General features: G+C 44.3%; 1 protein-coding gene across 1 annotated transcript in view; it reads left to right on the top strand.

Moving 5' to 3' along the window:
- The window catches only part of LOC126415481 (ionotropic receptor 21a), a 113975-nt gene extending 88695 nt beyond the window's left edge, over nt 1–25280 (top strand). The window contains exons 6-8 of the mRNA XM_050083436.1: nt 11653–11848; nt 20720–20841; nt 22528–25280. Of these exons, the coding sequence (XP_049939393.1) occupies nt 11653–11848; nt 20720–20841; nt 22528–22597 (388 nt within the window). The 3' untranslated portion in view covers nt 22598–25280. The remainder of the gene's footprint in view (nt 1–11652; nt 11849–20719; nt 20842–22527) is intronic.
- Nucleotides 25281–27410: the final 2130 nt, after the last annotated feature.

The raw sequence follows: 27410 nt of genomic DNA, 5'->3' as shown, positions 1-27410 counted from the left end.
GCCCGCGACGCATTACGTGCAGGTGGTCACTTAACTTTCTTACAGAAATATTTACGACAGCAGTTTCCGCTACAGTGACAGTCTCACATAAAAATATTTCACAGGTCAAGAATTAGCGTTGCAAATCTGTAGAAAGAAAATCCTATAAATATAAGTGTCCAAATAAAATATTCGTCAGCATTGTGATACAGTCACGCATTTACGCACATTTCATAACTCTTAAAGTACGATTCTTGGTTTCCAACATACTTCTTATTCCTCATATACGGTAGCATCATCTTATTGATCATAAACATATCTCAACAGCATAGTACACATCGTTGTCGTAATAATATCATCATAACACCTCAGTCAAATCTCAAAAACGTCGTAGCTTTCTGCAATAATTTCAAAACCTAAAAAATATTCTCCGCTCATTTCAATAATGTCATCTACCTCAAACGTACTTTAAAATCATGCTCCCTTACCAAATACATCATTCAAAGCTCTCATAGTATCACAATGATTCCGAAAAAATATGAACAGTTTACAAAGTACAGACAAAATACAGTTTCATAAGTGTGAAGTTACCCAACTGTGGATTGCGTAAACATGTGTCACTGATGTAGTAAAAAAATGTTTATCTCTCAGTTAAATGATCAGATAGCTGTGTAATTTGTGTGTTAGAGAAATATGGTACCGATGTGTAAAGTTGTATAAGCAAATACCATATTAGCTAGGGTTCCTTGTGATTGCCACACACATGGTACACAAAGTAGGCGTGTACCCCCCTAAGGATTAATGTAATTATACCCTCAGGTGTTACAGATTACAGCAATGGAATGAAATGTATCACGGAAAACCTTTGTATCATTGTACTCCAAATATCTTTAAAAATAAATGTTTTAAGTACAAAATTAATCACTGAAATGCGTGTCCTGTAGCGCTAAATGTGCGTCTTGTTGCAACATAATCTCTGTGGAAGTGTCGTAGTTATCGTCCTCCGAAAGCTAAGTTCTGCAGAAGTCAATGTACTTACCTCATGATAAACAAAAGTGAAATGCTTTGCGTATAAATGTCTTAGTTATTACGCTTATTGCCGTGATGAGGAAAGTACTGTGCTGTAACGTATTGTTGTGCTACGGAAAAGGCAGTCTCATTGTAGCTATACAACAAAAGTTACTACTAAAACCTGTTTTACTTTCCAGAAGAATTCAGAAAACTGTCCAGATATAGAACATATACACCGCAAAAGCAACATTGTAAATTGTCACTCATTAGTAGCGTCGTGATAAAATCGTGTAGCTGTCACATAAACTAACCACTGTGCCATCTGGTATCTCACTGAAAGTACTTTAAATCCAGAATATATTTTCAAGTAAACCAAAATGTTGCATTAAAATCTCATTAGCAGTACTGGTAAATGTTCTAAGTATGTAAGCCTTATAGTCGTTCCATAATCGTGCAACTAACAAGCAAGAATGTACACACACAATAACACTGTGACGTCTGTTCACTATAACAATGCATTCGTCATTTCTGTTTCAATAAGTTCTCTTGGTTCTTGACTGGATATTTAACTTCAAACATTGTTGCATGTTAACAGATTCTAAGTCTGACAAGCATACTAGTAATGTAAAGTGAAAAGTTTTATGGCAATGACAAAGTTAAAAAGCAGATTATCTCTCAATAAATGGTTTTACAAGTGAAATGTGGTGTAAACCTTTACTCTTCATAGTACTCAGAGTTTGAACTTGAATGCAATTGTCATGCGGTATATGTTGGTAAAGAATACTGGAATTTTTCTCAAGGTTAGCGTCTATGTTATTTTTCTCTGAGCCACCTGGCGCACGCGGCTGCCTGCTGTGCGAGTCATTGTCTGTCTCTTTGTTGGCGCGCGTTGTTATTGGGATTAGGAGACCTAACTTCTACAAATTCACGTTGTCGAAAGTGCCCTGCTCTGTTTGAATCCCGCCAGTTCTGATGCAATTCAGGTCTGTCGTTACGATCATATCGTCTGTCGTCATGTCGGTAGTTCCTGTAGTTTCTTTCTTGTCGGTTAAGTGGTGGAGAATTTCTCCCTGAATCGTAACTGCGCGCTGGACCGTTGCGTCTAAAGTTATTCCGTCTCCCTTGATAATAATTATTTTGGTTCCCAAATTGTCTGTTTCTCTGATTGTCTCTGTGATAGTCACTACCGCAGAGAGGTGATCTTTCCCTGTAATTATTACTACTCTGCCAACGGTTGTCATACGGGTGGTGTCTGTTTTGGTCACGATTTGTGTTGTGAGAATAGCCTTGTCATGTCAAGTTATTACTTCTTTCATCACGGAATTGCGACGGATGTGACCTGTAATTGTTGTGTTCCTAGTTTCATGTTCCGCGATTGTCAGTGTCAATTTCTAATTCTTGTAAGAGTCCCTGAAATGCTTCAATGTCGTCTTTGCAACGTCCTGCCAAAATAATATGTCGTAAATGTTCAGGCAGTTTGATTAAGCAAATGCGGATGAGTTCTGAGGGGCTGTATGGGTTTGAAAGATACTGATTCTTATGCAACATGTCTTCAAAATATTTCATAAGACTGGAAAATTCAGATTGTTCGAAACGTTTCATCATTATGATGCTATGTTTTACTCGGTCTTGTGTGGCTTGAGACCAATATGCTGAGAGGAAGGCATGGTAAAACTCTCCTTCACTGTGGCAATCGTGAATTACCGATCGCATTCTTACAGCTGGTTCATTCTCCAAGTAGCCACACATAAATTCTAATCTGTGTTCTAACGACCAGTTGGGAGGAAAACAATGCGAGAATTGATGGAGCCACGCTTGTGGATGAATGTCGTTGCCGGAATTCTTAAATGTTTTGAATTTACGTGTAGTAATGAACAGCTTATAGTCAAAATCATCATGTCGGCGAGTCGCATGTCGGTCATTGTTAGGTCGTGTCGGCCGTTCCATCTCAAAATTCGGTGCACATTGCCAATTTCTTTCATAACTTCCGAAATGCCCTGTGTTATTATTTTGTGGCTGTTCCGTATTTCTGTGTCCCTCTTCCCGTATTGGGGCGCGAGTATCCTCTGAAATACGTAATTCTTGTATTACCTGTGTCAGCTGATCTTGTACTTCCCGGATTTCTCTTTTGTACTGTGTATTGATTTGATTTTGATTTTGTTTGAATTTTCTTATTTGTTCATACTCTTCTGTGTCAGTGGAGGCTACGGGTCTTGTGTCATTCAGATCATCATCTACCTTTGTAGATAAGTTAGTGACCTGATCCGAAAGTTCAGCTACTTTCTCCGATAGTGAAATTATTTCCTCTGTATGTTTTTCTGAACCAAGTTTCAGAGTATCTACTGTGTCCTTTAAGTTTTCCTGAGTTTTTGCAAGTTGCGTAACCGAATCGGTAGATGCAACTGAGTCAATTTTAGCCCACAAGGTCTCATGATTTTCATGAACAATGGTTTGCAGTTCTTTTATGGCTGCTTCGTGATTCTGTAATGCATTTTCATGCCGCGAAAAAATAGGTTGAAAATGCTCACAAATTTGTGTTTTTACGTCATTACAGACTTTTTGACATTTCGATTCAATGTTATGTAACTCAGTAGTTAAATCTTCACGTGTTTGTTCAAGTGTGGTGTCTAACTTTTGAAGATTTTGTTCCATTGTGTCTAACTGTTGCTGTGTTTGTCTCTGGTGTTGTTCCATTGTGTCTAACTTTTTAAGATTTTGTTCCACTGTGTCTAACTTTTTAAGATTTTGTTCCACTGTGTCTAACTTTTTAAGATTTTGTTCCACTGTGTCTAACTTTTTAAGATTTTGTCCCATTTGTCTCTGATTTTGTTCCATTTGTTGCATTAATTGCAATAATAATGTATTAGTGTCTGGAATCTGTTTCTCTACGCTTTTCGGCAGTGCATTTGCACCGGCAACATTCACATTTTGACAAGCAGAAAATGTGTCTTGACTTATTTGAGAAAACGGTGATGACCCAAAACCTGAATCTACAGTATTTGCGAAATTGTGTCCTGTCATTTCGGATCCCTGAGGCGAGCTGTTGCCGACCGATCGATCGATAATGCTTCCCTGTTCACTACCTGTTTCAATGTCTACACCATTGTTTGCAGCCCGCTCCATTTCCCTATGCACAATTACCAAATTACTACTTTGAACATCAGTTAATTCATTACTCGGTGGCGCTAACACACTGCTTTCATTTTCACTGTCATTTCTCAGTTTACTTTGGAGCCTAGTATTACGTTTTTCACACGCCATTATTGTCACAGTATTTCACACGACAACACAGAAAAACACAATTTGAAGATCAAAAATAAGAGAACACATTAACATAGCACTGAAAATAATATCTAGTTAATTGCAGCTGCGAAATACTTGGTGCAAATCTACATGCATGCCACAACTGTTTTACTGTATAACAATGAAAGACTGCAACTACAAAGGAGATTTTCTCTACAATTACGCGCTAGCAATAAACAAAAGCTACACTAATAACACAAACTACAAGAAAAAATCAGAAGATTCCAGTGAGGTATCCTTGGCTAAGGGTCGACATATGAAACGTCCCCTTTGAACAATTATACATGACTGTGCTTAAACTGACACAGAATATTTTGTTAGCGCAACGCAACCTGACTTTCAAAATTCCCTACAAAAGAATGGCCCTGACTAACATTAAACTATACCTTTCACAAATCACTTACCTCACAAAAATCTTCGCTGCTCAAGCTACTGCAATACAGCGAGCGCCACTACTGCCAGCTAAATAAAAGATTCAAACTATGGAAGGCACTAACTACTGATAGGGATAGTTAGCAAATGAAAGATATTAATAGAGAACAAACAATGAATTTACCTTGATATCATCATATATAAATATAGCAGTTCATGACAAATTTCAAAACTCCGCCATCTCTCTCCCCACATCCACCACTGCTGGCGGCTCACCTCCAACTGCGCAACGCTACGCGCTGTTCACAGTCAGCTGCCTAACACTACAATGGCGAGTATTACAACAATGCAAAGCAGCCACAGACTGCACACAGCACAGCCAGTGATTTTCATACAGAGGTGGCGTTACCAATAAAAAAACCTAAACAGCCTACTTACATATTTTTTCCTTTCTCTGAGAGCTAGGGAGGAGCCGCGCCTCTCCCATCTCCCCCCCCCCCTTCCTCCCTTACCCATAGCCATTGGCACCAAACACTTTACCGTGGCAGTTTCGGATGGAGGGCGTTCTGAACTATGGCTCCAAAAGACAGAAGCAGAGGTAGAGCCTGTACTGCCTCAGAACACAATTGTGCGACAGCATTACCGAAAGTTTTGTGTGTTCTACTTTGCTTTCTATTGGTCGGTGCTCATTTTTTGTATTTTTTTCCTTGTTTTGAAACACGTGAAGATACTAGTCCTGGTCCATTAGGATGGTCGAGTACGATTCTCCCAACACCAGAAGCAATAGGCGATTCCGTCGACCATATATGTCAGGACCACGGATCAATCTACTGCGCTGCCAGCCCTTCAAGAGAAAGATGGGGCTTATTGACTTTCACCTCAAGCTTCCCCGTAGCGTTCGGACTTTCCTTTGTTTATGGTCGCGGGCCGTCAGCTACATAAGACTATCCCTACAAAAGTATACGATGTACACTTTAACGTGACTGCAGGCCGCAAGCGTAAACAAACGTGACCCTCGACATCTGCGGGAAAGGTTGACATGCAGGGCAACAAGTTCCGCCCTTCCCTTGAATGAGTGTGAATTCCTAAGGGACCAAACCACTGAGTTCATCGGTCCCTAGACTTACGCACTGGTTAAACTAACTTATACTAAGAACAACACAAACACGCATGCCCGAGGGAGGACTCGAACTTCCGGCGGCAGGGGCCGCGCAGTCCGTGACATGGCGTCTCAAACCGCGCGGCACCATTGCATACAAAAACCTTATAGACTAGGCATCCCAACTCTGATGCGTCGATGTTGATGTGTCTGGCTGCTTTGAAGTTCCTACTCATTCGATGTCACGTGAGTAACAATTCCATCAGTGACATTTCATCTATTCTAAAACTACAAAAGTATACTATTGCCGATGTGGTTGTGGAGTGGAAATGCGAAGGAACAGGCATAGTTAAACCAAGACCAGGAAGATCTCACGTAATGACGAACAGGGACCGTAGTACATTGCGGACAGTGGTTGTAAATTTTTTTGTCGATGATTGTCACAGGCGATGGAACATGGGTTCATCACTTCGCACCGGAAACACAACAGCAATCTACGTAGTGGCGCTACACCGTCTCTGATCAGAAGAAAAAGTCCAAAGCCACCCCTCCGCCGGTGCACCTAAATCTACATCTACATCTACACTCTGCAACACACCGTGAAGTACATGGAAGAGGGTATACCAGTCATTAGGGTTTCTTCCGGCTCCATTCAAGCATGGAACGCGGGAAAAATGATTGAATGCCTCTGTGCGTACAGTAATTATTCTAATCTTATCCTCACGAGCCCTATGTGAGCGACACGTAGAGGGTTGTAGTATACTCCTAGAGTCATCATTTAAAGCCGTTTCTTGAAACTTTGTTAGTAGACTTTCTCGGGATGGTTTACTGAGCAGGCGAAAAGCCATGCTTCGCGTTGAAGATGGCTCTGCCTGGAGAATAACCGAGCAGTTCTTAAGAAAAGGGCACCGTCTTCCTCCTCTACAAGTCGGCAGAGGGGTTATCTGCGAGCCTGACGCGAAGGCAAATGTCTTGGCTGACAGCTTTGCGGATAACTTCACGCCGATAGAGGATAACATCGATGAAGAGCGCACACAAACTGTGCAACGACGGCTGCCCACTTTCCTCGCAGAAGATGCAGGCTACGCTACAGAACCCATCAGTGAGGAAGAATTAGACGCCCAACTTCGCTTCATAAATACCAGGAAGGCCTGAGGATGTGATCAGGTGGAAGTTCTTATGCTGAAACAACTGCCACCTGATGCACTGCGGCCTATCACAAATGCCTTCAACTATGTTTTGCGGACTGGTGACTACCCCTCTGCGTGGAAACACGCGGAGATGGTTGCCATTCCCAAACAAGGCAAAGACGCTAAGGTTGCACAAAACTGTCAACCGATAAGTCTGCTCCCTGTTCTATCTAAAGTCTTAGAAAGACTCTATATCAAAAAGCTCTTGGAGCACGTGGACAGGCAGGGGCTGATTCCCGCAGAGCAGTTCGGTTTCTGGCACGGCAACAGCACGCAACACCAACTGGAGCCCTGGAGCGTCGAGAGTACTCAGGGGAGGTATTTTTTGACGTCTCCAAGGCCTTTGTCTGCGTGTGGCACGAGGGCCTCCTCTACAAGCTTTTTGTACTGGGGGTTCCGACGCCACACGTCAGACCCATCGCGTCATACCTGCGTGACCGGACGTTTCACGTTCGTGCCGAAGACGGCGTCGCAACAAATAGGCCTATAAGAGCGGGAGTGCCGCAGTGGTCGGTTCTCGGGCCCCTGCTGTACCCACTGTATACATCCGACGTGCCACGCACCAAGAGAGTATCACTCACACTATACGCGGATGACACCGCACTCTACGCTGTTTCCCTAAGGATCTTTGTCGTTCGCCGCGGCTTACAAGAGGCTGAGATTTGATACCACTAAAAGTCAGGCCGTCGTAATAACGAAACGTAGAATGCCCATGGACCCTCAGCCGTTGCGAATCATGGGAGGCCCCATCCCCTCATCTCGCACGGCTAAATATCTAGGGGCAACCCTTCATAGGCACCTTACCCGGAAACCGGACGTCCGTGAGGTCTGGGGAAACGCGAATGGCCGCGCGGGATTAGCCAAGTGGTCTAAGGCGCTGCAGTCATGGACCGTGCGGCTGGTCCTGGCGGAGGTTGGAGTCCTCCCTCGGGCATGGGTGTGTGTGTTTGTCCTTAGGATAATTTAGGTTACGTAGTGTGTAATCTTAGGGACTGATGACCTTAGCAGTTAAGTCCCATAAGGTTTCACACACATTTGAACATTTTTTTTTTGGAAAGCGAGTGGTCGTTTGAAGGCACGGTATCCCCTACTCAACCCACAATCGACGCGCCGGCCGCGGTGGTCTCGCGGTTCTAGGCGCTCAGTCCGGAGCTCCGCGACTGCTACGGTCGCAGGTTCGAATCCTGCCTCGGGCATGGATGTGTGTGATGTTCTTAGGTTAGTTAGGTTTAAGTAGTTCTAAGTTCTAGGGGACTGATGACCACAGATGTTAAGTCCCATAGTGCTCAGAGCCATTTTTTGAACCACAATCGACGCTTCCTCCACACTACGGGAATTACGCTGTATCTGGCACTGATCTGACCACTGCTAGAATGCGCGGCTGCAGTGTGGGGGAACGCAGCCGATACACACATACGTCGGCTCCAAGGGTTCAAGGGAGAGCTCTGTGACTCGCCTTAGACCTACCGCGAGACTACGCTACCAGGGCCTTGCACGAGGAAACAGGGATCCCCATGATAAGTGATCGCATAAAACAGACTGCCTGACTGTTCTATGAAGCGTCGCGGCAGTCTGGCAGTAGGCTCATTTCAAGTCTGCACCGACAACGGACCACGAGATGGCCCGACCTGCTTCGGCAGTGAGTTTAACAGAAACGCCTCAACGCTCCTCGCGCCAAGAGGAAACACACGGAGGAAACGCAAGTACAGTTGGAAAAACTCAGCCTGCAGGAACAAAAACAGCTGTCGTTTAAGCCGTCGGCACACGGACCTTGCTGTCGAAAGTTAACGTTGGGCGTGACAAGTTCAACGTGCTGCTGAGCGCCCAGGAACGATGCGACTTGTGCATACGGTACGTGGGCCCCAACGTGGTATACGCGATCGCAACGCACTCCAGCGACAGTTGAGGGATGTTTCTAGTTCGTAAATCACACTGTTTACTCAACGGGCGCGCATAAAATTCTCACGTTAGCTCTATTAAAACGCACATTTCCTCCATCGTCCACAAAAAGGAAAGTACCATGTCCAATCAATAAGGACACAGACTTAAAAAAGTTCCATTGCAAGCAGCGGAGTACAAATTTGGAATACCTCTCCGCGTAAGATAAACATTATTTCATCATTTCCACATTTTAGTAAAACCCCAAGGTCAGTCTTACTTGATCACTGTTCCTACCCAGTAGCAGAATCTTTGCAACATGTGAATTGCGGAGAATAAAAGAAAAAGGAGCAAAATATCTTTATACAAGTAACGCAAGCTGTCCTGTAGATTAAGCCAATAAAGTCACCCCGCAAAAAAAAGGTGAATTTATATTTACATAACATCAAATATTATAGCATATACTTATATTAAACTAATCAGAACCTTATAAAAACGCCAATGTTAGGAAAAAAGTTTTGGAAGTGTTAATACGCGAACCACCGCCCCAACAAAGACTCACGAGTGGAAAGAGACGCTACTCATTACACTAAACCAATAACACGCTCGTTGCATTTAATCATATTTCGTTACCCCTTGCTATAAACGTTAATCGTAGATAATTATGTTACTAATTGAAATTTAATTATAACAAATTGTACCAAGAAAATGCGTTTTGGGTGGATCTTCAGTGTGTCGCTGTATTCAAATAGCCTATTCTCATAATACGCAAGTAACAAGAATTCTTTTGCCACCAATATGAAGTTTCTCATTATTTTATTGGAACGAATCGCACAACAAACAACGGGTTTTCCAGTGATTCTCAATTTGCTGGTGCTCAGAAACGGCATATATACATATAGGCTTGAAATGAATGCCAATATGACGCCTCACAACTCTGTACTGAAGAGTGACGGCGTGCGTGTGACGTAGGTGGCGTTGTGCTATCTCATTGGTCAACGCTCAGACGCACGCTCAGAATATCTGACATGTCAGATGTTGCTCTGCACGTTCGGAAAGACTCCCGAACATGCTATTCCACGCTATGACGTCAGAAACTCGGCACGCTCAACGCTAGGATGCACGGTCCGTGTGCCGACGGCTTTAGGAAAAGAGCAGGTGCGTCTCCTGTCGCATTTCAGTCACTGGTCACTTAAAATCAGCCGCTGCCAGAGAGTACCTTGCGGCGACCACTTCGTACATTGCTCCGAGTTACACATTAAGAGCATTTCTGAAGTGACTTGTCGTGATTGTGTTGTAATATCTCTTTATATTCGATGAATTATTCTGATACAATTCTACCTTTGAATGACGTTTACTAATTTTCTGTCTTCATACTCGCAGAATCCATGCGCAAAGTAGTTTCATACAATAGCTATGCCATGAGCGCATAATTATTCTTTGTAGTACTCTCTCTGGTGGTGGTTAAAAAAAAAAGTGCTTCCGAGACTATCTTCGTGCCGATTGGCCTGAGCATTGTTTGAAGAATTGTAATCTGAATATTGAGATTTATGACAAAAGATAACTGATACGAAATTGTACGATTAAAAGGGAAATATATATATATATATATATATATATATATATGTGTGTGTGTGTGTGTGTGTGTGTGTGTGTGTGTGTGTGGGGTCACCGCCAGACACCACACTTGCTAGGTGGTAGCCTTTAAATCGGCCGCGGTCCATTAGTATACGCCGGACCCACGTGTCGCCACTGTCAGTGATAGCAGACCGAGCGCCACCACACGGCAGGTCTAGAGAGACGTACTAGCACTCGCCCCAGTTGTACAGCCGACGTTCATAGCAAAGGTTCACTGACAAATACGCTCTCATTTGCCGAGACGATAGTTAGCATAGCCTTCAGCTACAATTGCTACGACCCAGCAAGGCGCCGTATTCAATTGATATTCATTATGTGAAGCATGTATCATCAAGAGCGATGTTCTACAATTGTGGATTAAAGTTAAGTATTACATCATCTACGTACTTTATTTGCAATTCTCAAGATATTGTCCTGTTCCAGACCTCACGCCAGTCAGCGTGTAATTAAACGCGACCATTTCGGCCTCCTCTAGAAAAACAGTGTTGGCTCTTCTGCCAACACTACAATATATATATATATATATATATATATATATATATATATATATATATATATTGCTCCTTCATTCAAAAGGTGTGTGTTTGACATTTGAGAATTAATGATATTCATCGATATATTGCGTAGTTGTTAAACAGAAGGGAACTTCCGAAAGACTCGATACGAACCTGCATTTAATAATCCAAGAGCTCCATTACTTCTTCGGAAGGTTAAACTTCATCAAAGCCAAATATCCGCTTGATCTGAGGTTTCCCGACTGATTATACAACGGTTTCCCGACTGATTATACAACGCTCCCAAAAATACGAGGCATTTTATTTGTACAGATTAGCAGACTGCCGCAAAGCACGAGCCTGCAGAGAAGAAGAATCATCGCCTGATTTCATTCTAACAAGTAAAATTTCTGAATCATTTTCAGTGACTGAGCTATGACTGTGTTTCCTATTATGAATGATTGATTGCTCGAACGAATCGAGAACTACATAATTACATAGATAGGAGGAAAAATTACAGTGTGTTACCTATAACCGAGCGGTAGCCGGCGGCCGATGTGGCAACACTGCAGCGCCAGCTGACAGACGTCAACTATCGAGTAATTTTAAAAGGAACTACAGTGTCTGCACTACAGTAGCTGTAGCGGCAGTATTAGTGGCGTTTGTTGTTGTCGGTTGTGTGCTGCAGCAAGCGGTCTCTGCTGCACGTGGGCGACGACTGCGTGGTGCCGTTCAGCGTGTCGCTGGCGCTGCCGCGGTCGGCGCCGTACGCCCCCGCGCTGGTGCAGCTGCTGCTGAGGGCGCAGCAGAGCGGCCTCGTCGCGCTCGCAGCCCGCGACGTCGAGTGGCAGCACGTGCGCTCCAGCTCCGGGCGCCTGCTCGCCGTGCGTACGCATACACAGTAGCCCAGCCACGTCCTCGCCAGCGCCACATTCACGGTTTACAGTCCCTAGGTTGAAATTGTCGGGCAGGACCTGTCAGGGGAATCTTTGTGATAGCTAAATTACGAAAATTGCTTTTAGAGCAGTTTTCAAATTAAAATTTTACGAGGGTCACTCCAAAAGAAATGCACACTATTTTTTTTAAATCCATCTTTTATTCTACATGTTGGAAAGTTTTACAGTGTGTAGATACATCCTTTAGGAACAATATTTTCATTTCTCCACATAATTTCCATCCCTCTCAACTGCCTTACGCCATCTTGGAACCAGCGCCTGTATACCCGCACGGTAAAATTCTGGACCAAACTGTTGGAGCTACTGTTTGGCAGTGTGCACAAGGAAGTCATCATCTTCAAACCTTGTTCCACGAAGAAAGTCTGTCAGTTTCCCAAAGCGATAACAGTCACATGGAGTCAGGTTAGGACTGTAGGGCGCGTGTTTCAGTGTTGTCCATCCGAGTTTTGTGATCGCTTCCATGGTTTTTTGACTGTCATGTGGCCGTGCATTGTCGTGCAACAGCAAAACATCCTGCTTTTGCCGATGTGGTCGAACACGACTCAGTAGAGCTTGAATTTTCCTCAGTGTCCTCACATATGCATCAGAATTTATGGTGGTTCCACTTGGCATGATGTCCACAAGCAAGAGTCCTTCAGAATCGAAAAACGCCGTAGCCTTAACTTTTCCAGCAGAAGGTGTGGTTTTGAATTTTTTTTTTTTCCTTGGGTGAATTTGCATGATGCCACTCCATTGATTGCCTCTTCGTCTCTGGTGAAACATGATGGAGCCATGTTCCATCACCTGTCACAATTCTCCCAAGAAATTCATCTCCACCATTCTCATGCTGTTCCAAAAGTTCGCTGCATACCGTTTTTCTTGTTACTTTGTGAGCCACTGTCAACATCCTGGGAACCCATCTGGCACAAACCTTTTTTAGCGCCAACACGTTCAGTATTCTGCAAACACTTCCTTCCTTATCCCAAAGTAGCATGACAATTCGTTCACTGTGATGCGTCTGTCAGCAGTCACCAATTCGTTAACTCTCTGCACATTGTCTGGAGTGTGTGCAGTACGAGGCCTGCCGCTGCGAGGACAATCCTCAATATTGTCGTGCCCGCTTTCATCACGTAACCTGCTTGCCCACCGATTAGCTGTACTGCGATCGACAGCAGCATCTCCATACACCTATTTCAACCTCTTGTGGATGTTTCCCCATCTCTGGTTTTCACAGCACAGGAATTCTATGACAGCACGTTGCTTCTGACGAACATCAAGTGTAGCAGCCATCTTGAAGACATGCTGTGACGGCACCATTCACGGGAACAGGTTGAACTAAGTTTGAAAACAAGCGGGAAGGATGTATCTACACACTGTAAAACTTTCACACATGCAGAATGAAAACTGTATATTTACAAAAATAGTGTGCATTTCTTTTGGAGTGACCCTCGTATATTCTGCAACTAATGTGTATTACATCAGTTGTAGAAACTTTCCCTACTCGGTTACACTGCCTGACAAAGAAAGTGAAGCATCCAGAAGGGGTTAAGAAACAGAAATCAAACTTCTGCTGTTGTCGCGGTCTTCAGCCCAGAGAGTCGTCTGATGCAGCTCTCAATGCTACTCTGTCCTGTGCAAGCCTCTTCATCTTCTAATAACTACTGTAACCTACATCTTCCGAATCTGCTTAGTGTATTCATCTCTTGGTATCCCTCTACGATTTTTACCCTCCACTCTTCCCTCCAGAACTAAATTCGTGATCCCTTGATGCCTCACAACGTGTCCTACTTATCAATTACTTCTTCTAGTCAATTTGTGCCACAAATTCCTCTTCTCCCCAATTCTATTCAGTACCTCCTCATTAGTTACGTGTTCGAAAGCTTCTATCCTCTTCTTGTCTAATCTGTTTATTGTCCTCGTTTCACTTCCATACATGGCTACATACAAATACTTTCAGGAAACACTTCCTTAAACTTAAATCTATCCTCTATGTTAACAAATTCAGAAACGCTCTCCTTGCCATAGCCAGTCTACATTTTATATCCTCTCTACTTCGGCCATCATCAGTTAGTTTACTCTCCAAATAGTAAAACTCATCTACTGCTTTAAGTGTCTCATTTCCTATTCTAATACCCTCAGCATCAGCTGTTTCAATTCGACTACATTCCGTTATCCTCGTTTTGCTTTTGTTGAAGTTCATCTTATATCCTGCTTTCAAGACACTGTCCATTCCATTCAGCTGCTCTTCCATGTCCTTTGCAGAATGTCGTCAGCAAACCTCAAGCTTTTATTTCTTCTCCCCGCGTTTTAATTCCTACTCCAAATATTTCTTTTGTTTCCTTTACAGCTTGTTCAATGCACAGACTAAATAGCGTCGGGGATAGGCTACAACCCTGTCTCACTCCCTTCTCAACCACTGTTTCCCTTTCATGTCCCTCGACTCTTGTAACTGCCATTTAGTTTCAGTACAAATTATAAACAGTCTTTTGCTCCGTGTATTTTACCCCTCTCATCTTCAGAATTTGAAAGAGAGTATTGCAGTCAACATTATCAAAAGCTTTCTCTATGTCTACAAATGCTAGAAACGTAGGTTTGCCTTTGCTTAACCTATCGTCTAAGATAAGTCATAGGGTCAGTATTGCCTCGTGTGTTCCAAACTGATCTTCCCCAAAGTCGGCCTGTACCAATTTTTCCATTCCTCTGTAAATAATTCGTGATAGTATTTTTCAAACGTGACATATTAAACTGATAGTTCGGTAATTTTCACACTTGTCAACACTTGCTTTCTTTGGGATTGGAATTACTATATTCTTCTTGAAGTCCGAGGCCTTTTTCGCCTGTCTCATACATTCTGCTCACCAGATGGAAGAGTTTTGTTATGGATGGCTCTCCCATGGCTATCAGTAGTTCCAATGGAATGTTGCCTACTCCGGGGCCTTGTTTCGACTTACCTCTTTCAGTGCTATTCAAATTCTTCACGTTGTATCATATCTCCCAGGTCATCTTCATCTACGTCCTCTTCCATATCCATAATATTGCCCTCAAACTTCTATGGGGTGTTATTTCAGTGATTACAAGATGGAGTCAAATTTTCAAAGAACTTGACAGTATGACGTACTCCCTGTGGCATGGATGCATGCACTTATTCGGTTGGAAAACGTGGTGTAGAGCGGTCGCGCCCTCTCCTGAGGCAACATGGCCCATAACTGTTGCATATATGGTCCTCGATATTCTTGATACACGTACTGGGTCGGAGTTGACATCCGAGCTGCTCCCATATATGTTCTACCAGGAACAAATCTGGGCTTCTTGCTGGCCAGGGAAGTACCTCGACATCACGCATTCAGTCCGTAGAGACATGTGTCATGTGTGAACGAGCGTTGTCTTGTTGAAACAGTCGGACGAGAAGGAACACATGGCGCAGGATTTTCTTGATGCACTCTCAGAGCTCTCTCTGTCACTACCACTGATGGCCTGAAATCATAGCCGGTGGCTCCCTACACTATAACACCAGAAGTAACACTCCTGACCGAGCGAGGTGGCGCAGTGGTTAGACACTGGACTCGTATTCGGGAGGACGACGGTTCAATCCCGCGTCCGGCCATCCTGATTTAGGTTTTCCGTGATTTCCCTAAATCGCTCCAGGCAAATGCCGGGATGGTTCCTTTCAAAGGGCACGGCCGACTTCCTTCCCCGTCCTTCCCTAATCCGATGAGACCGATGACCTCGCTGTCTGGTCTCCTTCCCCGAAACGACCAACCAGCACTGCTGTGCGTCTCCAAAACATTTTGAGAATGGTCCTCTCCCCAGTTCCCCGCAGTACTTGCCACCGATGGTCATCCAGGGTAGTGCATAACCGAGATTTCTCGTCGAACACAATGCGACGCCATTCATCAGCCGTGACTGTTTTCTAGTGATGGTACCTCTTCAAAAGCTGCCGTTTGTGTTATGATGTTAATGGCAGCCTGCTCTTGGAACAATAAGTCCCTACTCTCGCTGCTGCTAGTATATGATCAATGATGAGGGATGACACAATGTTGCAGAAAGTCCATTACTTGTTCTCGGGTGCTTGGTGCAAAATGCTTATTTTACCTGGTAACTGTTAGATGAGGTCGACTGGAACCTACTCTCACATTTCCATGCAGTCATATATCGGGCCACTGTCACATCAGAACAGAACTTTCCCCGCTCCAAACCTAGATATTCCTGGATTCTACCAACTGGCCAAATGTAGAGCCACAACGAGACACTTTTCACACTCTTTGATACTCTGATAACGCTGTCTCAAACAGGTACTCGACATGACGCTGTTAACGTCCCCTATGTATCCTACCGGGTGTGATAACAACGCTACACGAGTAGCACAAGTAAACTCTGGTGGCACTTCTACCTGTCACAGAGAATAACAAATCTAAGCATTCACGCTCCCTCCCATATTGCCTGACATCAGCGCTTAGTTTCAAAATTTTAGGTGCCGAAACACACCTCATCAACCATACAAACCCATTTCCCCCATCCTCCTCCCAGCCACAAAAACTCAAGTTTAGGTTTTTGAAAACATGAGAAACCATTTTTCACAAAATACTCTTCTCGAACTCAGGTTTTTGAAACACAATTTCTTACAAAGAAAACAATAAAAACATAAGATTTAATTTACACAACAGTACCATCGTCTGTCCCCATAGCAGTGTCCCTTTACTTCCTAGTTCTACCCGACACATACTGGTGCAAGTTAGTAGTCTTCGTGACTATGACGTCATGTTTTCAACTACTGTCAACACAACTTTCAAACAGTTGCATTGTAGCTGCTAGGTGAACGTGTGTCCTGTATTAATTAATAAAGTATTTAGCAATGAATGACGATGAAGATATTTCTAGCCCTTCTGGATCACGTACAATTCCGAAGAGATAGGAAAACAAACCTCGTTGTCACGTGGGACATGGAGTTAGGTGTCTGATAAATGATTTATGTGTCATTTGTCTCTACTCAGTCAGTTGTATTACAAGTAGACTGATTCAAGCTCATATTCACTATTACAAATAAGCAACACAATGCAAGACGTCGCTATGCTACTAGATCGCTGAGATTGCTGGTATTCGTAAACAAAAGAGAGTCTACATGACGGTTACCGATATATCCCGATATAACGAAGCGTAGCTAATCTTATTGATACTGTACACACAAACGCACACACACACACACACACACACACACACACACACGCACACACACACACACACACTCACGCACACGTACCAAAGAACAGACACCATTCTTTCTTGATGCAATAATTCACCAACAGCCGTATGTGCTGTATAAATTTATTTTATGAACTTCTTATGTGCTACCAGTTTCGTCATTACATTGATGCCATCTTCAGACCCCACACGTCATAGTCGTAAAATCGCTATACACGAAAGGAGCCATATAACTGGATCCGTGAATCAAATCGCTACCAACAGCTCTTGGTGGCCAGGCCTCATAGAGGATTCCACTGTACTCTTTCCACATATCCTCTCTCTCTCTTCTGCTTTTAACGGCAGAACCCCCATTGCACTCTTAATATAACTGCCCTTGTTTTTAATTTTACCGAAGGTTGTTTTCACTTTTCTATATGCCGAGTTAATCCTTCCGACAATCATTTCGTTTTCGATTTCTTCGCATTTTTCTAGTTGCTATTTCGCCTTAGCTTATTTGCGCTTCCTACTGATTTCATTCCTAAGTGACTTGTTTTTCTGTATTCCTAAATTTTACTGATCATTTTTGTACTTCCTTCTGTCACCTATAAAATGATGTGTTTATTCTGTTACCCATGGTTTGCTCCCACCTACTTTCCTTGTACTATGTTTTTCTTTCCAGCCTCTGTTATTTCCCGCCGGCCGGAGTGCCCGAGCGGTTCTAGGAGCTTCAGTCTGGAACCGCGCGATCGCTACGGTCGCAGGTTCGAATCCTGCCTCGGACATGGATGTATGTGATGTCCTTAGGTTAGTTGGGTTTAAGTAGTTCTAAGTTCTAGGGGACTTATGACCTCAGATGTTAAGTCCCATAGTGCTCAGAGCCATTTGAACCATTTTGTTATTTCCCTTTTTACGGAAGTCCATTCCTCTTCAAATGAACTGCCTACTGAGTTAGTCATTGCCGCAGTATCTATAGCCTCAGAAAACTTGTAGCACATCTCTTCATTCCTAAGTAATGCCGTGCCCCACTTCTTTGCTAGTCCTTAAATTTCAGCTGACGTCTCGTCATTAGTCAGTTGTGATCTCGCTCTATATCTGCTCCTGGGTACGTCTTACAATCCAGTATCTACTTTCCGAAACTCTGCCTGATCATGACGTAATCTAACTGGAATATTCCCGTACCTTCCGGCCTTTCCCAAGAATACCTCCTTTTGTGAATATTGAACAGAGTATTCGCAATTATTAGCTAAAATTTATTGCAGAACTCAGTTAGGTTTTCTCCTCTCTCATTCTTACTACCATGCCCATATTCTGCCGAAATCCTTTCTTCTAGTCCTTACACTACAACCGCATTCGAAACTGCCATGACTATTCGATTTTTATCTCCATTTACATATTGAATTACCCATTCAATGTCCATATATACCTTTTCTTTCCGTTCATATTCTGCTTACGACTTCGGAATATGTACCTGAACTGTTATTATCGGCGTTGGTTTGCTATCGATAATGATGGGAACAACTCCATCACTGTAGTGTTCACAGTAACTTAATCTCTGATCTAACTGCCTATTCATAGAGAATCCTATTCCCGTTATACCATTTTCTGCTGCTGTTGATATTACCGTATACTCCTCTGACAAGAAATCCCTGTCTTCTTTCCATTTCACTTCACTGACCCCATTATATCTTGAGTATGGAGTAGTATTTCCCTTTTTAGATTTTCTAGCTTCCCTGCGTGTTTAAACTTCTGACATTCCACTCCCCGGCACTTAGAACGTTATCCTGTCTGTGGCTATTCAGTCTTTTCCTCCATTTCCTTATGGTCGCCTTCATCTTGTCAGTCGTCTCCCGGAAATCCGAATGGGGGACTAGGCTGGAATCTTTTACCAATGCAGAGATCATGATGGCACTTTTCAATTACGGGCCACATGTTCTGTGGAAACACATTATGTTTTTTTGATTCACTGGTTTCTATTGCCTCACCTTCCCCATGCCGATGATCCTTGGTTATTCTTCCACCTTTTAGAGGCGGTTTTCTCGCCAAGGGCACGAGAGTGTCCTGAACCTCCGTCCGCTTCTTCGCCCTCTTTGAAAAAGCTGTTGGCAGAACGAGGGTGACTTCTTATGCCGTAAGTCTTCGGGCATAAGATTGTTGTTGTTGTTGGGGTTCGGTTGTTTTTGGGGAAAGAGACCAGACAGCGAGGTCATCGGTCTCATCGGATTAGGGAAGGACGGGGAAGGAAGTCGGCCGTGCCCTTTGAAAGGAACCATCCCGGCATTTGCCTGGGGCGATTTAGGGAAATCACGGAAAACCTAAATCAGGATGGCCGGACGCGGGATTGAACCGTCGTCCTCCCGAATGCGAGTCCAGTGTCTACCCACTGCGCCACCTCGCTTGGTCGGGCATAAGACTGATGATTTTGGATAGATTTAACCGGGGACCCAGGACGTTTTGATTGCTAATCAATGATGCTACCCATTCTTTTTGAATCTCCGACCCGATCGGGACTCGAACCCGGTGCTCCACTACGGGAGTCAGCCACGTTTACTACTTTTTTTTCTTTTTTTCCTCTCAATTCTTCGTCATTATTCTCGCCATTTGGTCTGGTCGGATGTTATATGACACATCTTCAAGTTCATCCTTGACTACTTCATTCTTTATTTTTTCTAATTACAGAGGGCAACCAGCCCTCTGTCAGAACGCGCTGAGTTACCATTGCGGCTACCGCTAGACGACAGTTGCTCTGTTGCCATTGACACAGAGGTACGTAGTGTACCACCGACGATGGGCTACACACCCAGGTACCGGTTTGGCAAATTAACATTTCAAGTGTAGCTCACGGTGTTTAGAGAACGCCCCTTGGTAAATACCTTAAAGCTCCGGAGCACGAAGCGTTCAAGATATTTGAAGTTTAGCATTGCTGAGCAAAACAACAACAGACGAATGCGTTCATTCGCTGCAGACAAATTTAACGAAAGTTGTAGTAATTTTGCGCACACAATCGCCACCATTTCTTGCCTAGAAATGTAGTGCACGTGCGACTTCCAGAAAATATACGATGACGAGTCAAATGAAAACCCCAAAGATTTCTTCACATATGGCGCGCAGCTGAACCACTTTCCAATATGTAGTATTGTCTCCCACACTCACTCAGTACTAGTTCTCTAGTACATACAAAGTGCCTGGATACTCATCGAAAAGACTCTTCATCACACTGGTACTTCGCCCCACCAAGTATTTGATTGAACGTCCAGTCGTACGGAAATCACTCTTCTGGTCTCTCCGGGTGTTCAGTCACCTTGGAATATCAGATGATTTTCGTCTTGAATGACAGTGGCCAAAAAATCTTGGAAATACAATGTGGATTGTGTCTAGAACAACTGTTCCTCTAGATAATTCCGGTCGCTCTCTCTTTGCAGAGTCACATTCCGATGTGACAGACGCTTCAGTCGCTACGTGTACTGCAGACTGTTTAGTGACTATAACCACAAGCAAGTAGCCATAGCAACGTGACTCAACAGTCTAGATAGTGGTTAGCAATTAGAATAGAACTGCAGGGTTTTCTTATTTAAATACTGCACTTACAACAAGAAAATTTAAGAGACGTCGTGTTCCTATGGAGAAATTGCACCTTTGCAGGCGGTGACAGGCGCTATACTGAAGAGCCGCAGGGATGCGGAACACAAGCTGTCGCTGGACGACGTGCAGGGGACGTTTCTGCTGCTGGGTGCGGGCTTCGCAATGGGCGTGTTCGCGCTGGTGCTGGAGGGCCTCCACGCGTGCTGCCACCGGCTCCTCGACAGACACGCCAGCACACGGCGCCCCCGCCCACGCTGCCCCACGGTGACGGTGACCAGCCCCCAGCCCGCCAGGAGCCTTTCTGCGGCCGACGCCTCACCCTACTTGGCGTCCAGGAGGCGCGCTCCCGAGCTGCAGCGTCCGGGGCACCCGCTGAGAATTGCCAAGGGCTGCCGGTCCGCGTATCCGGACCTCTGCCGTCCCCGCTCCACCAGCAGCCAGTCCTCAGTAGACCAGGTGCCCAGAAGTGGACTGTAGCCCATTGTCTAAGGCACCAACAGCACGCAGATAACAGCATCCAAATCTCAGCCATGAATATACTCTAAAACACACTGCAGTCATATGTCCAAGGCACCACAACTTCAAAGGCGGCATCACGACCTGACAATTCCCAGGTGAATACATGCTCAGAAACAACCCACAGTCAAGCGTCCAAAGCACCATTCGTCTAAAGGTGACATAAACAACCATACGCTGATGAGCCTTCAAGTAATGATCACATTTTTAATACGACCTTAGTCCACTTTTGGAATGCTATACAAGATGGAGAAAAACTGTGTCACGAAATTTTGACCCTGGATAGCTGATGCCAGTAGGAACCAAAACTACTAATGCAGTGTAGGTCGACAACGCACAGTTTTTAAACTACAGAAACTTGGCGCCACGCGCTCCGATTGGCTACGAGGTTGCCCTGTTGCCGGATGCTCTGGACAACGCTTGACCGCGAATGCTTTGCCTGCTGGAGATCCCGATTTATCCAAGGCGGCCCTACTGCTCAGTGGCAGCGCGCCAGCCTTCCACTCTGGAGACCTGTGGGCAAATCCGCTGGGGTCCCGACACATCCGTTGTAGATTCATGATAAGACGTACCGGGAACAAACCCATCTACAGCTGTTAGTTCGCGTGCAGAAAGTCTTTTACAAATTGTGTCGGCCCTTAAAAGGGTCGTTTTTGTAGCTAGGACATTGTTTACTTAAAGCAGGTGCTCGAACTGGTGACCCTCTGACGCAACACAAACTTGGTGACGTCGAACGGTGTTTTTCCGAACTCTTTCAAAGGTTCCTGGCATTGCTCTGATGTGATTGGGCACGTTGAAAGCGATCGATTAATTCCTCTACGCTGCAAGGTGATTGGCATCTGGGTGGGTGAACTAGAACGTAGAAGAATCCCCACAGGAAAAAGTCCGGTGGTGCGAGGTCTGGTGATCACAGGGGCCATGTCCTACGAGCACCTCTGCCAACTACCCGGCCGTCGAAGCCGTCGAAGTGTTCATTCAAACCTCCGCTCATAGCACGACTGTTATGTGCGGGCGCCCCATCATGCTGCAACCAAATGCGTAGCTGTACGTCCAGGGGAACATCTTCCATCACGCCAGGTAGAGTTTCTTGCATAAAGTGAAGGTAATTTGCCCCAGTAAGTCGAGGAGGTAGACGGACCGGCCCAATCAGATTGTCGCCCGCAATGCCTGCCTAAATGTTGAGAGAAATCGTTCCCGGCATCCGTGGACGTACGTGACGTGAGGATTTCTCTTTTCCCAGTAATGAACGTTTCGAGTGCGAAAGTGGGAATCTCGTGCAACACGTCGCAGAAACCACTGGCAGAACTCAAGCCTGTCTTCGTAGTCCGCCACAGGATTTAGGTCTTGGACAGGGTGGAAACTAAATGGATGCTGGCCGTCATCCCTCGAAAGTTCTCAGACTACAGACTAACTGATGAGTGACCCCCCACGTGTCCGACCACTCGAGTACTTGTTGTAGGTGCCTCCTCGAAGCGCTTGAAAACAGTCTCTTCAAATGCACCATCCCATCGTGTTCGAGGTCTTCCAGCATCACCAAAAAATGGTTCAAATGGCTGTGAGCACTATGGGACTTAACTTCTGTGGTCATCAGTCCCCTAGAACTTAGAACTACTTAAACCTAACTAACCTAAGGACATCACACACATCCATGCCCGAGGCAGGATTCGAACCTGCAACCGTAGCAGTCCCGCGGTTCCGGACTGCGCGCCTAGAACCACTAGACCACCGCGGCCGGCCAGCATCACCATGATATCCCGCTAACAAACCTGTTTCGCCAAGTCGCCGGTGAATTCTCCGTTTGGGGACTGGGTGTTGTCTTGTCCTCTTCATCATTTCATCCTCATTACCAGCGCCCAAGTCGCCGAATGTGGCGTCGACTAAAATAAGATTTGCACACGGCGCCTTCCCCGCATGGGGCCTCCCAGCCAACAATGCCATACGCTTTTTTTTTATTGCTGTAAACGTTTGCGGTTGTGGGTGGCATCAGGCTTCATACGCATTACCGTCGGCTAGTCCATAAACAAAAACCATATCTCGTTGTTCTTCAAACGAATACTGTGCCACCATGCTTACTGTATGACTAAATTGCCGGTGACGTGTGTGTGCTCCGAAGCGAAGCTTGCGTGTGACTGCCTCTAACGTGAGGTGGAGACAAACAGCAAGACCTATCCGACACGTGTGTGTATCACATTGGGGCAGTGACGGGGCGAGGGACGTTTGTGTGTGTGAACCGACAACCTTGGCGCTGCCCGTCAATCGACGAACGGCAACACGGCGCATGGCGCCAAATTTCCGTAGTTTAAAAATGGTGCGTTGTCGACCTACACAACATTAGTAATTTTGGTTCCTACTAGCATCAGCTATCCAGGGTTAAAAGTTTGTGACACAATTTTCCTGCACCCTGTGTAGTAGCTATTCTGCGTGATATGGATTCGACCGATAGGTTCCTGGAGATATGTGGCTCCAGACAGGTCGTGAAATTCCCGTAAATTGCGGGCTAGTGGTTTGTGGTTTCCGATATTGTCATAGGTGTGTTTCATCAGGTTCATCAGTTACTTTAATATCATGAGGGCTGTAGCAAAATTCTGGGCTAGTGTTATCTTGCTGGAAGATGCCGTCGCCATCAGGGAAGACATAAGGCATGAAGGGATGCAGGTGGTCCGCAACAATGTTCACTTAATCCATAGCTGTCACTGTGCCTTCGATCACTTCCACAGGTCATATGTAATTCCAGGTGAATGTTCTCCATAGCACAATGCTGCTCTGCCTAGACTTTGCCGTCACACGGAGCATGTTTCGCTTCAACGACAGCGTATTCAGACACGATAAACGTGATTCATCCGACCAAGTGACATTTCCATTGATCCGCCACCCAATATTGATGATATGGGAGCAAGAAAATTGGAAATTTGCGGTAAGGTCTTGTGGGATCAAACTGCTGAGACTATCGGTCGCTAAGCTTACGTACTACTGAATCTGACTTAAACTACCTTACGCTAAGGACGACACACACACCCATGCCCGAGGGAGGACTCGAACCTCCGACGGGGGGAGCCGCGCGGGGCGTGACAAGACGCCTCAGACCGCGCAGCTGGGAACAGGTAAGGTTCGTGTACTCCAGAGCCCCATGTTCAGCAATGTGCACTGAGCAGTGTACTTCGGAACACTTGCGCCGGCAACAACTTTCTACTCTGTTGTCAGATCTGCTCCAGGTCGCCGTCTATCCTGCTTGAAAGAGCGGGCGAGCCTTAAACCTCCACGTTCTATGACAACGTGAAACACCTAGTCGTTTGCACAAGGTTTCACCGTCCTTCAACCACTTTCCATTGACGCTCACGACAATAGCATGCGAACAGTAGATCAGCTTCGCCTTTTCCGAAATGCTCGTTCCCAGCGAGTTTTGTAAAAGTCGCTTATGTCTGTGGATTTCCCCATTTGTGGCCCGCATCGACGCTAGAATGATTTCCTATTCGTCTCAGCCGCGCGGGGTAGCACAACTGTAGATGATGATGATGATGATGCTGTTTGAATTGTGGGGCACGTTTGAATTGTGGGGCACTCAATTACACGGTTATCAGCGCCCGTGCAAATTCCCAACCTCTGCTCAGTCCACTTTCTCCACTTGCATGAATGATGATGAAATGATGAGGACAACACAAACTCCCAGTCATCTCGAGGCAGGTGAAAATCCCTGACTCCGCCGGGAATCGACCCCGGGACCCCGTGCTTGGGAAGCGAGAACGCGACCGCGAGACCAGGAACTGCGGACACACAACGGTAGAGGCGCTATCAGAATATAATATGGGATCGTGGGTCCGCCTTGATCCAAAACACTTTTGTTATTTATTTATTCCCACAAACGAGTTTCAGTATACTTACAGAACATTGTTAAACATTATTATATGTGTAGTGTTTTCTTCCAAATATTCTTTCTGTGAATAATTTAGTAATAACTTATTTACTATATGTCACATCATGGAAACACAGACCAGTGGAAGAGTATTAAGATAAAATTATGGTCTCAAACATAAATTATGGTGTGATACTAAATAAGAGCAATAAAGCAAACACGTTCTATGCTCTCTAGAACAAATACAGATTCCCAAGTACATATTAAATAAATTACTAAAACATCTTATGTAGACTCTACTCGAGGTTATTTATAGTGTGTTGTTCTAATTAAAGTTATAAATGAGCTTTAAACCATTTTTTTAATATGTCAAAACGGAGACATAATTGATTTTCACATTTAGCATAAAATAAATTTCATTTAAGCACTTGTAGTTATTATTTTCACAATATCTTACTGATTATGTTAATTATCGAGGCGTCTGCTAAAAATAAAGATATTAATATCGCAGTACATACATGCACTTAATTAATGACGAAGTGTGTTCTGAAGCTTACAAGAATCGTCTGGAAGAAACAATGTGGAACGAAGGTACTGTGATACTGAGTAATAATTAAGTGCGTTTGAAGTTCTCCAAGGCTGTAGATACTCCGATAATGGATACTACACATGAGAATTCAGTTGAAGAGGACGAGACATCTCTCAAAAGGGCAATCACAGAAGCTGGACACACAAATATAGGTACAAGTAAGATAACCTTGAGTAGCAGAACAAACACTTAAATTCATAGGTGAAAGAAGGCAGTACAAAAACCCTCATGAAAAAAAGAATACAACTATACGAGACACTTACATATAAAATAGATAGGAAGTACACGAATCTAAGGCAAAATGGTGATCGGAGGAACTGATTCAGCACACAGGAAAATCAAATCAGCCTTCGTTAAATTTAAAAGTAAAGGCGTCAACATCAAGCTTGTAAGGGAAATTTTACTGCTAAGGGCAGAGGAAAATGTAAGCACTGAAGGCCTCTACGAGGGAGAGGATCTGTCTGATGACCCAGGGAAATGTTATGGGCCGTCTATATAACCGATTTACGAGACAATGTGAACAGCCATTTTAGATTGTTTACAGACGATGCTGTCATTTACCGTCAAGTAAAGCCATCAAAAGATCAAAACCAATTACACAATGACTTGGACACGGTATCTGTATTATGCTAAAAGAGGTAACTGTATCTGAATAAGGAAAAGCGTAAGGCCGTCCACGTAAGTACGAAAAGAAATCCGTCAAATTTCAATTATATGATAAACCACACAAATATAAAGGCTGTCAGTTCAACTAAATGCCTAAGAATTACAATTACGAACAACATAAATTAGACATATCATATAGATAATGTTGTGGGGAAGGTAAACCAAAGACTGCGTATTATCAGCAGAACACTTAGAACATCCAACACTTCTAATAAAGGGATTGCTTTCACTACGCTTGTTCGTTCTCCGCTAGAGTACTGCTGTGCGGTATGGAATCCTTGCCCTATAAGACTGAAGGACAACATCGCGATAGTCCAATGAAAGACAGCTCGTTTTGTTTTATCGAGAAATAGGGACGAAAGTGCCACTGATGTAATAAGCGATTTGGGGTGGCAGTTATTGGAACATAGAAAAATGGTTCAAATGGCACTGAGCACTATGGGACTCAACTGCTGTGGTCATAAGTCCCCTAGAACTTAGAACTACTTAAACCTAACTAACCTAAGGACATCACACACATCCATGCCCGAGGCAGGATTCGAACCTGCGACCGTAGCGGTCGTGCGGTTCCAGACTGTAGCGCCTTTAACCGCTCGACCACTCCGGCCGGCTTTGGAACATAGGCGTTTTGCACTCCGGCGAATCTTTGCACGGAAATTCAGTCGCCAAGTTTCTCCTCTGAATGTGTAAATGTGTTATCGGACCAAACGACACAGAAAGAAATGGTCTCATTCATATCATATATATATATATATATATATATATATATATATATATATATATATATATATATATATATATATATATATATGTCGCAAATGATTAAGTACTAGCATGAGATTTTCACTCTGCAGCGGAGTGTGCACTGTTATGAAACCTCCTGGCAGATGAGAACTATGCGCCGGACCGAGACTCGAACTCGGCACCTTTGGCTTTTGCGGACAAGTGCTCTACCACCTTTTTTTTCTTTTTTGATCGCTGTGTTTGGTCGTTGTTGACGTCACATAACATCCGTTAAAGTTCGTTTGTTGATCCTTCCACTCAGTTTTTTTACTACTGAGGCCAACCAGTTCTCTGACAGAACACGCTGAGCTACCGTGCCGGCAAATAATTACTTTACTGGCAAGAAG

Source organism: Schistocerca serialis, chromosome 1 (genome assembly GCF_023864345.2).
Source record: "Schistocerca serialis cubense isolate TAMUIC-IGC-003099 chromosome 1, iqSchSeri2.2, whole genome shotgun sequence".
NCBI classification, from domain to species: Eukaryota; Metazoa; Arthropoda; class Insecta; order Orthoptera; family Acrididae; genus Schistocerca; species Schistocerca serialis.
This window is presented reverse-complemented; position numbering and strand designations above follow the sequence as displayed.